This window comes from Engraulis encrasicolus, chromosome 16 (assembly GCF_034702125.1).
Source record: "Engraulis encrasicolus isolate BLACKSEA-1 chromosome 16, IST_EnEncr_1.0, whole genome shotgun sequence".
NCBI lineage: Eukaryota > Metazoa > Chordata > Actinopteri > Clupeiformes > Engraulidae > Engraulis > Engraulis encrasicolus.
Genome location: NC_085872.1, coordinates 29,356,952 through 29,371,913, shown reverse-complemented (window position 1 = coordinate 29,371,913; position 14,962 = coordinate 29,356,952). Strand labels below are relative to the sequence as shown.

Below are 14,962 nucleotides of genomic sequence, written 5' to 3'. Positions count from 1 at the left end.
TTCTGCAGCATTTATTCTGCAATATATTCTGCTATAGAGCACTCTTATAATGTCCAATAGAACCTACATGTGGCAAATGGGCTGTAGCTCTGTAGAGTGATGGGATCTGGATGACAGATTTGACAGATTTGGAGCATTGGATGTTGACAAACAAGTGACAAATGTCCACATGCCCAAGCATGGGTGCCACGAGGAGGGGTGAGGTGTCACAGATTCTAAGGGCCCGTCAGCTCTGACAAGGATGCTGATAACATAATTTGTCATTTTGGGGGCCCAAAACTTGAATCTTTCATGGGGCCCAAAAATGTTATCAGCACCCCTGTGCCCAAATGCACAGCTACATTTCTGCCATGTTTTGGCGATGCATCATTGTCTCTCTCTTTAAAATCATCCTCTCAATAAAAGCATGTGATAATAACGTCCTGGTAATGTAACATAATATACAGTACTCTATATCCATAGCCCCCACAGCCTATAAGGCAGTCGGAAGTTCAACTTACTGTAGGCAGCCCCCACCCCGCTCCCCAATCACCTGCCCCCCAAAATGTCTGTGCATGCCACTGGCAACAGCAGCAGAAGAATATTTTTACCTTTTATCCTCTCGCCCCTTTAAAGCCCCTTTACTGCCTCCATTATAATTATTATCATGCCTATTATTATTATTATTATTATTATTATCATTATTAACAATAATAAGGGTAAAGTTATTACAGCCTGGAGGCACTTTTACTGCCTACACTGCCACTTTTACTGTCTTCTCTGCATACATCTGGCTGCTTCCAAAATTCGTACACGAGGGTATAATGGAGGTGTCAGGTGATTTATGTTTCAGGGACAGGAATGTTATCTCTGTGAGTTCATCTTCTGCTGCTAAGCGCTGCAAACGCATTTAAAAAAAAAAAAAAAAAACATTGGAATAGGCTACATTTTGATAGGTTTCATAGATAGCCTAACTTTTGTTGTTGCTGGAGGTCATCATTAATTGTATGTGTCCTTTCCCCTCTCTTTGCTGACCTCCATTAGTCTTGTACAAAAAGTTCAACCAATCCTTTATTTTATTTACACTGAAGTTGGACAGTTAATTATCCTTGGGTTTGAGTGCATCAGGCAAGTTTATGAGCTTTGACAACGGAACAAAAAAAAGTCACTGATGGGATCATTTTACTGGTTGAATAAGGGAGAGAAGGTTAATCAACATATATTTTAAGGACCTGTCACTTACAGTTTCTATCAACATATTTGTCTTTTTCTTTGTTTCACTTACTGAATTGCTTGTTTTCCAGCATTGTGAGAAGTCATTAGTTACCTGCACCAAATATGTTGCCAGATTGCAAGGAATACCAAAAATACTGTAACTAGTGAATGTGGAGATTGTGTGAAAGGGGTGGGAAAACGTCGTGGTTTAATCAAACGTAAGAGACGGTCAACCAATCAGCGTTTTTTACGCTCCCCGGTACATGCCCCTTTTCATCCGCTACAGCAAGACCTCTAAAATGCAGAAGTGGTGCCACGGCTACTGGCGTGCACATCTGGAGGCGGTTTGAAATGAGTACAACGCAAAACTTTAAATGTTAATTTCATCGTGACTGTTCTGTTACTTTTTAGCTATGACGACTTGACAAAAGTCTGCAGCAATAGAAAAGCGGTTCTTGGGCGCTTTAACAGAGTAAGTGGGATTCTTTGCATAGACAGTTATCGGTTTTGTACGCGTGTTAAACTATCCTCACCATAGTGTGTTTTGAGAGGTGGTGGAATACGTGCGGAGAGCCATGAGGTTACGCGTCCTAACTACAGTTTTGAGTACAGGAGAGAGTTAGCTCTCCCTAAGCTTTCTGGTGTTATCGAGTAATGGGGGAAACGCGCTGTTGTTACAGAAAAGTTACATTGTTAGCTGGAAATGTGATGGAATAATTGTGAATGAAAACGCATTTAGTTCTGTAGACTATTCTGTAATGTGTGTCCTACCTCATAGCAAATCAGAGAGGAGAATGACAACATGCATGAGTAGGCTACTGATGCTCTGTGTGGAAATGTATGTCTTTGTACCAATTTGGAAATGTTGTCTTTACGCATGGTTTATATGAGCAAAACATGACAGATACTGTACATACTGCTGCTTCTGTAAGATACATTCCCTATTTGTTTTTGGGCACTAAAGAAATACTGTTTCATCTGCCTTGAAAGAGAACATTTGGGGTTGAGCCTTAAGAGCCCAGTTTTATTATGTCTTTTTTTAAGTTAAGCTGAGGGGAAATTTAAAAGACCTAAAAATAAAGTCCTGGTTTCACAAAGAATCATTTGAACTTCCTACCGCAGAACGGGAGACATAAATAGTTCCTGACATGTGGATGTAATTTCTGAAAAAGCACACAGATGCAGAGAAATAAAATGAGTCTAGGCGTCAGTCTGTATGCTCACTTCATGTGTAGAGTAAAGTCTACATCTGAGAAAGACTCAGCTCCAAGAGATTGTATTGGAGATTGTGTTTTTTACAAGTCAGCATCAACGATGTTACAGGGAAGCAGATGGTGGAATCCGACCGACGAAAAGGCAATGTTGAAGGGGACGAACACGTAAGCGAAACACCGTTAGAGCAACCATCCATCTACGTGAAGTTTCTTTCTTGAGAGGACTCCTGGACGTTCCTTTCGGCGCGTGAAGGGATGGGATCCACGCGGCTGGTCCACAGCCTTGGCATTCTCCTCTGTGGCTCTGTGCTGACTGTTGTATACGGTCTGGTAAGTTCTGATCACTTTTCCCTTACCGAATGAGTTGATGCCTGTCCCACCTTGCAATTTGTTATTTACTGAAAGTGGTTTAGAAATAGAAATAAATGAATAAATAACAAAACAGGCGCAATACTTCATGTGGATTGTATCTATGAATTAAAAATACATGTATAGGCTATTGAACCAGCTATTGCACCCTAACTACTGGCAGAACTGCCAGGAAAAATCATTTTTGTTATCATTTAGCAACAGAATTGCAGATCAATGTCAATACAGCAATATAGTCAATATTGATTTCACTGCTGGTGGATGATAATGCAACACTGCCACACTGCACACTTGTCCTGGACAATGTTGAATACAAAATAGCTTAAAACTGATGCACGGACCATGGACCATGTTCTTTAAAGCAAGCAAGCACCTCAGCTTTATCACTGGTATTGTATTAATTAACCGATGATGGTTAACTAAAACGCAGTGCCGTGGGGAAGCTGACCCAGATCCATTTATTAAGATGGCAGATTACTGTATCCGTTGATTATTACCAGGGAAGGACATACGGTTGGCTTATACTGTAGTTACACTCATCTGGATACGTAAGCTCAGGTCTGGGTTTGCTCCCAGGACCTGCTCCTCAAACTATTTGGACCTGATGTGAGGTATTTACCTGAGTTGCCAGTGTGTATGCACCTTACAGGTTGTAAAAGGGATCCCTGTGCTCAGGGTCATGTTGTTGTTGATGAACGTATCGGGTTGGCGACCTTGTTCAGTGTGCAGTGAAAGTGCCCAGAGAGAAACGCAAGTCCCAGGTGATGGTGTCAAGGCAAAAAGGGGGGTGCCACTGTGATGGTTTACTCTTAGCTCAGGCGCTTGTAAGTGGCAGGAGCATGCACAGGAGCCTGTCTGTGTGCTTGTACACGGTGCATGATTTCTCACTTAAAATCGACAGGTGATCATCATCTTGTCACCGTGACAAGGAGGATGCTTCTTTTATCGTTGTCATTGCACTTTACAAGATAACACGGTGCTGCTCCGCCGGTGACCAGCATCGTCAGGCTGTGCCCTGTTCTTGACGTGTCCGTACTGTGTTATTATTTTGTTGGCATCTGTTCCACTCGAGCTAAATCACCCACATACGTACCTCTGGCACGCTCGTGCAGAAATGACATTGATTGTGCGGCAGCTTAATATTCCTCAGCCTGGGTCCTGACTGAGTGACCTCACAGCCTTTCAGTTCCAAGTCGATGTGTCTGAGAAATTTATCACAGTACTCCACCCCCACCCCTCAATATACCATCATGTGGTGCCATTTAATTGGTAGATAATGTATCTTATCAGGCCAGCAGGCTGCGTCGTGTAATGCAGTGTAATGTCGGGGCTAGGAAGTCACATGTAGGCACACACAGGTGTGGAAGGGGTCATTCTTCACTCCTGGCAGGAGAGCGAAAGGCCAAAATTCACTCGCAGTGTCTTACACACATGCCATGCACAGCCAATAACATGTTCAGCAGCACAGCAGACTGGGTCACGCTGCTTCATCAGTCTGTTGAGTGTCAGCACTCTCTGACATCAGCCCTTCAAGCTGCATTTTCTGTGCTGTGTTGACGCCACTCTTCTGCAGTTTAATGCTTGGGGACCTGTCACGTTGCCCTTTCCCAACTCATTGTTGTTCAAAAAGTAAAGTAAAAAACTTATTCTTTCAGATTCTCCACCATTTGTGTGTGCTCAACATTATAACGGTGGTTACGACTGAGTGACTCATGTCTTTCCATTGTCAGAACAGCGTTGAACTTTCTGTATGAAAAGATTTTCTGCCCAATGATTCAGTCTGTGCCTCGCAAAACCCTTCAAGAATCAGCCTGACCAAGATTTGCTTTTAGAGCACCACAATGGCAATCAAGCTCAGCGAAAGCCCCCTTAGCCTCCCACCAAAACACCAGGTGTGAATAGTTTATGTTTTGGAGCTCCAAACTCAGATCTTGGTTACACGCATGTGGATATTTAAACAAAAGATATCTGTTAAAAAAAATCATTTACATATTTTGATCCTGTTTGCATGGCATGTGGATCATCATTAGCAGGTGTGTTTTAGAATGCTCTAGTATAATTGAAATATCTGTTTTAGGCAACTAGAACTCTGTTTATGTGTAAACAAAAGGCCAAAACGTTTGCATTTGCAAGAAATATCCATATACATATGCATGTATAGGAGCAGAGTATCATAATGAGAGTTTGTAGATATAAACGGCCTCTGTGCCTGGCTGTGGTCAGTGCTGTATGACATGTCCGTACCCATGCCAGCCACAATTAAGCAGGTGATTAGGTTAATATGTGTAATCACAAAGTGCTCTTCTCTCTTTGATGTAGCCCATGTGTCTATTCAGACATGGAAAATTAGCACCTGAAAGGTTGTGACGCTGCTGCTGTGTCGCACACGTTTGTTTTCTGGGGCCACTCGTGGTGTGCAGAGATAATGTGGTAATTACATAGATTATGTGCTAATGCGTTGATATTCTTATGTGCATGTATGTAATGTGTATGTTACTGGCTATAGCACGTGCACACACACACATGCACACACGCACCCACGCACGCACACACACCCACACACACACACACACACACACACACACACACACACACACACACACACACACACACACACACACACACACACACACACACACACACATATACATCGTGCATGTCTGCCTCTGTCTGCACACTTTTTCTTCTTCTACACTATTAGAAGTTCTCATCCTTTATTTTAGCGGCTTCCCATCTGCTGTGGCAATTTCATGTGTTGTAAAACCATACACAGGGTCTACTGTATTTCACAGTCATAGTGTGTTGGCTCTATTTATAGTTTCATATATATGGTCAATTAACCATTTTTTCTAGTTGAGAAAAAGATGCATATCTGCTTAATTTTCTTCGCCATATTACCATGGTGTCTAATTAATGTTTTGATTTAAAATTTGATATTAATATAGAGATAAGAGGCTGTAAGACGCAACCCAGATTGAAAGGATAGCAAAGAGAATGGTCCAACATGGCGGCAACTAAGATGCTGTGAAGTGAAATGATTTACGCCACCTCAATTGCGCTACCTGTTCTCGTTGGAGACTAAGTCAACTCCGGGCACTAATTGAGAGCGCTGTAATTTAGCTTGATTAGATTCCAAATGACTTCATTAGGGGCATTGTATCAACATGGCTCGGTGTGTGCCTGCAGTCTGTGATGTTTGCATTGGGTTGGCCACCTCCTGGTTCCTCCGAGTTTCAGACACCTCCTTCAGACCTCCGACATCTGCCTCCTCTGTTGTCGCCATGACAGCTTTGACCCCTCCTGGCAATCCACTCTGATTGGCTGCTTGCACGTGCACGAGCGTGTGTGTGTGTGTATGTGACTGTGTGTGCACGCTTGTATGTGTTTGTAGAAGAGAGGGGAGAGATTGAAGGGAGAGGACGAGAGAGATAGAGGAGAGAGAGAGAGAGAGAGCGAGAGAGAGAGAGAGAGAGAGAGAGAGAGAGAGAGAGAGAGAGAGAGAGAGAGAGAGTTGAAGAAAGAGAGGGGAGAGATTGAGAGGAGAGCGTGTGTGTGTGTGAGAGTGTGTGTGTGCGTGTGCGTGCATGCGTGCGTGCGTGCGTGCTTGCGTGCGTGTGCGTGTACGTGTGCGTGCGTGCATGTTTTCGCTGCTACATTTAAATGGTCATGATTGCAATCAGCCCTGTGAGTTCATGTGTGGTAACAGTGCAGGCTCTTGAGGAAACCCTCATGTGAGCTGTACAGTGCTCCCCATCATGACAGTGCTCAAACTCTAATTGCTTTTTGGAAACCTTTGCCTAGACCTGTGACTAAATGTCCACCTTTTCCATGCCATATGTGTGAACAGCAGTCAGCGCCCATAAAACACACACACGCGCTCAGATAAGTCAACAGTGCTGCAAAATGCTGAATTGAGTTTACATGATATCGCAAAGTTTGGGGTCGTGACATGGTAAACAATTCTGAGGCGCATACTGCTGAACAAATAGCTCCACAATAATGACCTTTGGCTGTGTTATTTCTGCTATCTAAAGCAACTTATGAGGAAGAGGCTCAAGAAATTGTCAACAGAATGAGGCCCCAGAGAGAGAGAGAGAGAGAGAGAGAGAGAGAGAGAGAGAGAGAGAGAGAGAGAGAGAGAGAGAGAGAGAGAGAGAGAGAGAGAGAATGAAATCTTATTCAATGTGACATAGTGGAAGAAAATGAGGTGAGGAACAGCACAGTGAGTGCAGCCTGAGTAACCTGGGCTGTCAGAGGTGCTCGCTTAATTGTACCTTCCTTGGCAAATTAACTTAGCGAGCACCTAATTATGTTGTCGACTAAGAAAACCTTATTATTGCTAACTAATGGAAAGGTCTGACAACAAGCGGGAATAGTTCTGATCTTCTGTAATGGGATTAATGATAATGATGGAGGGCCGATAGCACTGTCCACGGGTGTCGGAAGTAGGGGTTTCCACCCCTCTTTTCCAAGAAAAGGTCAGCCGCTTTCATTTACTTTGGGGGGCGAGCAGTGCGAACGCATGAAATTTCCGGGAATCATTGCTTGATGATGGCGGCATCAAAGAAGACCCGTCTCAGCTGTGAGAAGGGGTGTGTGTGCAGGGCCGCTGACAGATTTGGCTGGGCCCAGGACAAAATCATCTGAAAGGGCCCCCCACCCAATACATTAAATGTAATGTGGACCAATCATGGGCCCCCCAACTCCCTGGACCCAGGACAGCTGACCCCTTTGTCCCTCCTTGTCGGCTTCCCTGTATGATGTTACTGTTGCATCAACTTATTATCACGCGGTCGGACAAGACCGACCAGACGCCTTTGACTGGTGTTTTTCAGCAATGCCCTGTTAACAGCAAGACAGCATCTATTTTCATCTGGCTGGTGCCTGGGCAGTTGTTGACTTATCGTAGGCATTTGAGAAAGTTCATGACTCAGGCTCCTGGTTGGCCTGTTAATAGAAGAGGCTTCAGTTTCATTGGCATGGTAAGGCTATACCATGGCTGCGTTTGACTTAGGAAAATGTTGTTTACTTGACTCTCGGTGACCTTTGGAAGGTTTTTTTTTTCTTCACATTTTTTCCAGCCAAAGAGTCTGACAGTGTGAGTAAGTCAATGCCAGTTTTACAGCAGGGGAAGCATGCGGGGGGAAAAAACAGGTAGTTTTCTATAAATCCAAAGTCATCTTCCTGTTAGATTAGTTGGCATGTGATTATTTACATGCTGTCACACAAAAAATTGCTTGCGCTCCCTTATGTCTCTCTCTCTCTCTCTCCACCCCCTCCTTCTCTCTCTCTCTCTCTCTCTCTCTCTCTGTCTCTCTCTCTCTCTCTCTCTCTCTCTCTCTCTCTCTCTCTCTCTCTCTCTCTCTCTCTCTCTGTCTATCGGTGTGGATGTGTGTGATGGATGTGGGAGGTGGATGTGGGTGGTGGGTGTGGATGTGGAGTGTGGGTGTGCTGAAGAGGCTGTGATCTGGACAATAGGTGCACAAAGGACTAGAAAACATTGAAAGGAGATAAAGCAGGACCGACTATTGAACACCTTAAAAGCACTAGGCAATTGGCAATAGAAAGAAGAGCGATAAAGTTGACACATGTCTACCGAATAGACAGACACTATAAAGAGCCAGGGGTCTGGCCTGCTATATTTTTATGTTCTTTCGGATCCGCCTCAGAATTGTTTTTTTTTCCCCCATGTGGGCAGTTGACATGATTCAATGGGATCTCTACATGAAAACCGTCTGTGAAGATGTTATCTGTGACAGTGTCACCGGGCACATCATCTCCTGACAAAGCTCAGGGAATTGTTGAAAGCCTTTTAGGGCTCTCCTCCAGAGCACGTGTCCTGCAAAGGAGGGAGAGCTGGAATGGAAGTGGTTCTCATACAAAGTGACTGGGATGATGTTCAAAATGTGTGTGTTGCGTACTGTATATTTTTGCGTGTGTGTGTGTGTGTGTGTGTGTGTGTGTGTGTGTGTGTGTGTGTGTGTGTGTGTGTGTGTGTGTGTGTGTGTGTGTGTGTGTGTGTGTGTGTGTGTGTGGCTGTGTGTGTGTGGCTGTGTGTGTGGGTGTGGGTGTGGGTGTGGGTGTGGGTGGCGGGTGTGTGTGTGTACTGAACCAATCTACCTTCGTGAGGCCACTGCTATTGGAGCACAGCAACAAGGTGGGGCCCTCGCTCCATGCGGGGCCCAAATCCTGGACCCCACATGTTTGAACCCCTTTTGCTAGTGTGTGTGCGTGCCTGTGTGTGTGTTTGCAGTGTAGTATAATAGGTGTGTACAGTGTAATGCAGTGTATATCTACTTCATCTGCTCGCTGTTCTGACTACTTGCATGTGGTGTGGACAGCACCAACAGACAGCGCCAGTCCAAATGCATAGTGCTTTTGAAAATGCATAGAAAGGAATTCAAGGACTGAATTCCAGTCATTTGTATTGTGAGGGGGTGGCATAGAAAAAGCTAGCTCTAGGAAAATGTGCATTGAATTGTGGTGATGCTTATGGTCAATGGTTGGAATGTTTTTGTAATTGTGGGGTTTTAAAACTGCTGTGTCTATGGAGCTGTCAATCCACTGTTATTATTCCAGGTATGCTGATGGCTCCTTGGGATGCCTTTCTTGGCTCCCTCGTGCCTTAATGACGATAGTGTATAGCTTTTGTGAATGATCATCCACCATGTGGGACATGTGGCAAAACCCTAAAAAAAATGCTGAAGGACTAGCAGTTTTACCCAGAAGCAATTTCCACTTACTCGCCTGGAGATGATTCATTGTGGTTTTGGCTATTTTCCTCTTTTTCTCCCAGTTCGGGCCGGGGTGACATGATATTGTACAGTTTTTTATATATATATATTTTCACCGCTTAAGCAACAACACAAAATAATTCGCCTATAGCCACTATTTTTTAAAAATTCTCAGCCCTTTAGATTCATTTTTAATGGTGTCGCTTTCATTGCTTTCACGACCAATTGCAACAGTGTTGAGCAGTTGAGTTGACCAGTGTCGTGTTCAGGACCGCAGCAGAGGGCTGAGTGGAGCTAGCCTGTACAATGAGCAAGACTGTTTATTTTAGATCCAAGGTAATGTGTTTTTTTTAGTGCACCCCAAAAATGTACCAATTATATGAACTGTGAAAATAACTATCCAAGGCCACTGTGAAAGGTTTATTCATTGGCTTAGTTTTACCAAAATAGAAGTGGTGGTGATGCAGAGATAGCGGACTGCCCAGTACCCAGTGTACTGTACTAGCTAAGGATTTCTAGTTTAATCTCTAACATATTCATGTATGCCATGGCATACTGTTATTTCCACAAATAACATTTATTATGACGCTGTATCCTCTATATAGTATGAAGGAAACGCAAATGTCCACAAAGTTAACACAATACTTGTATTTAACAAAAAGTTTTTTTGTGAGGGGGAGGGAGAACTGTGTGTACTCATTTGTCTTTTTTACTTGTTCTGTACAAAGCGGTACCAGCAGACAGCTCTTCTTTTTTTCAAAAGTAATCTATGTCTGTAGATAAGTCCTTGTTGCCTTGTCTCCTCTCCTAACTCTTGCCAATCAATCTTGTGGGCCACAAATTCCAAGAAGCCCTGCATTCCTTAACTCCCTGCCTGACTAAATTGCGTTGACATGTGAAAGTTCTCAGCTATACAGCCTCCCTGTGCATGAGCCATGGACTGTGTAATTTCCTCCCTCCGTGTGTGCATTTAAGGATCATGGAGTATCGGGCAGGCAGGCCCACATCACTAAACGAGATCGGCTGTGTTTTTCAACGCAGCATTAATTGAGCAGTCCGAGGGCATTATTCCTTCTTTGTACAAGACCCCGTATTAATGTCGGCGTCGTGCATTCTGCGTTACGCTATTTGTTTGGTGATTGGTGATACAGGATTTTTTTTTTCAAGTTCAGACTGGACTGAACTCTTGGCACAGGCCTTATTGGAGTGAGCAGGGAGCATTTCTTAAAAGGACCTTTATTAGTTTCATTGCAAACCTCTGGGGCTTACGGGTTAGTAAGTATGCAGTTCACAGCTCCAGATTTTCCAACGAGAGTAAGAAATCCTCTGTAGACGCAAAATACTACCTAATTGAAATCCAGATAACAGCAGCGAATTTGGCCTCTGAGCTGAAATGACTTTTTGCAACACTGCGTGAGAAACATGCACGGTTATTGCAAACACACAAAAACCGACATCTCTTTTACAAGGTAGCAGTTTTTTTCCTTAAACACAGACGTGGTCTTTCCAAATGCAAATTACTTTTTCAGCTAAACTCCAGGCACCAGTGTGTTGACAAGGACAGGTGAGAATCGGAGTCTGTTTTGAATTTTTTTTTTCCTCCCTTGACTCGCTGCCACTTTTTTCACTGCCTTCCACAGTCCTGTGATAACTGCCTCAGTGCTGCTTCCTTCTTCACACGCTCCCCATGAAAGCGGGAGATCTCAGTGAGTGAGTCATTGACTGTGAACACCTCAGTGACGTTGCAGGAAAACACTGGGCCTCATTTATCCACAGAGAGCCCAAGCCTTCTTGCCCCAACATTAATGTATGCAAGTGCCATGCACTGTAAACGCTTGCTATCAACTGCTTAGCGGTCACATTCCTGCGCACGGTCACCTATGACATGGGGCTCTGCTCTCGTTCCAGCCCCCCCCCCCCCAAAAAAAAACCCAGACGTCGCTGGAAAAGATAAACACCACCCTTAGAAGAGTTGAGCCGTGTATCTCTGCCTAGTGCTGGAAAGCCCTATGTTGAAAGGCCTTGAGCAGGACATGCACTTTAAAATGTGGGTGCTGTTAGTGAGGGTGTTAGAGGGCACTGTTCTGGGATGAGGGCAGGAGTTCGCTGCATGTATTATTTATATGTTGTTATGCTGTTGCTGCTGCTGCTGCTGCAGACAGAATGGCTTCTCTGATTTTTTTTTTTGGACGGATGACAACGAGGAGCAACAAACAAAGTTTTAAATTTGTTTTGTTAGCCCGTATCTTATTATGCCCACGCTTGAATTGAGGATTTTTTAAAAATGACATCCAGTTTCATTGTGTGGTCGCTAGCCAGGCTAAAAATGGCATATCATGCTTCTGTGGATGATACAATGATCTATTCATAAAGGTTAGGGATGCACCGATACACATTTTTTCGCTTCCGATCCGATCCCAATATCTAAATTTGGATATCTGCCGATACCGATACTACTCCGATCCAATACCAAAACCACATATATGCATGGGTTTCAACTTGAGGTAGGCCCAAGTAGACTATTTAGTCAGAAAAGTGAGTCAGAAGAACAGGAAAACAATTAATAAGTAAAAAGTAGCAAGTAAAAAAGTGACAATCCCATCATGAAAACTAATATGCAAGAGATATGATTTCAAATTAACATTACACCTGGCTAAACGTCAGTATCAGGAGAATTCCGATACTTTGAGAAAATTCCGATGCGATCCGATATCTGAATTATGTTGATATCTGAACCCGATACTGATACACCTATACCGATATCCCATCCCTAATAAAGGTGCACCTCTTCCTCCAGGGAGAATGCTATCAAAGGACCAAAGGGGCCTTACTGTCACTTGGCCAATGGACAGGCAAACAGAAAGATCTCTCAGTCATGTTAGCAATGATCCTCCGGTCTTGGCTGCAACTCCCACTCCAACTCTTGCCTCTACAGCGCATTTTTGTTTTCGTTTTTTTAAAGAGACCCGAAGAAAACCGAACACAATTGTAGCACTTTATTAGCCCTTATATTATTTGGACAATAATGTAGAGGAAAGAGGCATGAAGCCATGTTCCATGTGTAGGCAGGGCTGGATTAAGAACACAGAGAGCCTCGGGCTGCACCTAATAAAAGAGCTCCCTCATAATTATCACACAATATTTGCAGTTCTTCTAAGAAACCTGGTATTAATTTGCAAGTACAGTTTGTTCGTTAATCATGGTGGCTGTGCCACCAACGCAACACAACAATAGCTCACTTTGTAGCAGTGCATCATTTCACAAATGACGTAACATCATCAAGCAGCAGAGCCATTTGTAAAGTCTTAGATGAAATGCAGTGTTACACATATATAACAAATGATAATCCTATTTATCACAACACCACCACTATGACATTTGTGAAAGATTGGCATGGTTATTTAGCTACTTATTCTGTTTGAATAATTGGTCCCCAGTGACTGTATCCTATCAAGCCTGAGTGAATGGAAAAACATGGCACACAACTGGTGTACTTAATGATGGATTAAGAATCAAAAAAAAAACACACAAATTTAACACCACATCACAGTGGATTACAAAACACATAGACGCAAGCATTGCACACACGCACACGCACACACACACACACACACACACACACACACACACACACACACACACACACACACACACACACACACACACACACACACACACACACACACACACACACACACACTCAATTATAGCACATTGAAAAAACTAGTGTTATATTGCTACACTATTAATAATGGTCAAAGCCTCACTCTCTTTTCTTACTGTGGTAAAAGAAAACTTTTAACAGCAGGCTGCGGGTCTCTTCGTATAATACATTGTTCAAATGTGTTTGAACAATGCAACTGTTTTGATGGTCTGATGCGTGAAGGGGAGACAGCTGACAGCTTTCATTATTTTGCCAACAGGACAGTGAGTGGGTTTGTATTGGCGGCGCGGCGCGCTAGATAGCTATAGGCTACTTGTAGCTACTTGTAGCTACTTGTGGTGCTGCACTGCTACAGTAGCCTACCATACATGTGAAGAACAAATACAGCACTGATGATGTGGGGCTGTGACCTCTGTGCAGTAGACGAGGCGGAGGCTGTCTACCGCCATCCTGAAGGCCTCCGCTCCACGTAGCCATTTTTGTTGTTTATCTAGCTCTCGAGTCTGAGGTTTTGGAAAAAATGTCTTTGTGCCAGCCTCGCTACGTTGGAGGCGAACCTCACGTGGGATTTCAGTGTGTGGTTGCATGATGAATCAATTTAAAACGGTTCAACGTTGTGTCGATATACTGCCATCACTATATTTAACTTCAGCGGTGCGGAGCGTTCAAAAGCTTCAGTCGGCCATACGTCTCAAGCGCTGAAAAAAAGGGTTCTGCGGTGGAAATCATGCAAACCGTGACAGTGAAGGGACATGGGAGCAGACTGTCTGCACAAGCCTAGTATGTTTTGGCCATGAAAATAAACAAGCATTTCACAAACAGGGGAAATTTGTTCTGAAGGTTGTGTAAAGGACAGCTTTTCAGTTACGAATTTAGCTGTGCAGTTACTAACTACATCCCTCATATAAAAAAATCATTGACAAAAAAAAAGAATATTCTGCTAGTGCCCACTTATCAGACTCTGAATCTCACAGAAGACCAAGCCAACAAAAGCCCTTTCATATCGCTAAGAACAGTTTCTTCTGTCAAATTGATCTAGACAAGAGGAGCAGCACTTTTACTTAGTCCTTTCAAAATGGATAACTGGACATTGTGTGTGTTTGTGTGCGTGCGTGTGTGTGTGTGTGCATGCATGCCTGTGTGCGTGTGTGTTTGTGTGTGAACTATTCTTGTTGAGTGAGATGAAGATTAAAATAAATATGTTGCATTCCACAGATGATAAAGTTACTTTTCCTGAGTAGGCCAGCATCACTCCATGTGTGTGTCCAACCTCTTTTTTTCCTCAGGCAGGTTAAGTCATAGTCTATTTCTGTTTCTCGTCGGCCAGTGGCATCATATGCATATGAACCATTGGCAATGGAGGTCAGAAATCATTGCGCTCAGATAAGCAGGGAAGTATGGCCTATGGAACTGTGGACTCTGGTGATATAAATCAGGAAGGGCCTTCCCTGTAATGAGGTTTAACGGAGGAAAGATTGATCCCAGGCTTATTTTAAGCCCCTCCATATCTATTTCGGGTGTTTGATTTTTTTTTTTTTTATTCGTTTTTAGGAGGCCTACTGCCCTCTGTCATACTGAGTACGTAATGGCTCTCACCTCGTTGGGAAACCTCAATTTGACCCGGTTAAGTGCCAGAGTGAGCACACAAAAGCAGGTTAAAAATAAATACCGGTATGAAAGAGATTGGCTGTGCATTGTCTCGCTGACAACACAGTCTGAAGACACTTCATACAGGGACACCTGTGAAGCAAGCGAAAACAAAACACAAAGAGTAAAGAGAGAGGGAG

The 14,962-nt window shown here is 43.6% G+C and overlaps 1 protein-coding gene across 1 annotated transcript in view; it reads left to right on the top strand.

Moving 5' to 3' along the window:
- The first annotated feature begins 1,512 nt into the window (after window positions 1-1,512).
- pth1r (parathyroid hormone 1 receptor) overlaps window positions 1,513-14,962 on the top strand; it is a 59,582-nt gene continuing 46,132 nt past the window's right edge. The window contains exons 1-2 of the mRNA XM_063219319.1: window positions 1,513-1,666; window positions 2,518-2,738. Of these exons, the coding sequence (XP_063075389.1) occupies window positions 2,664-2,738 (75 nt within the window). The 5' untranslated portion in view covers window positions 1,513-1,666; window positions 2,518-2,663. The remainder of the gene's footprint in view (window positions 1,667-2,517; window positions 2,739-14,962) is intronic.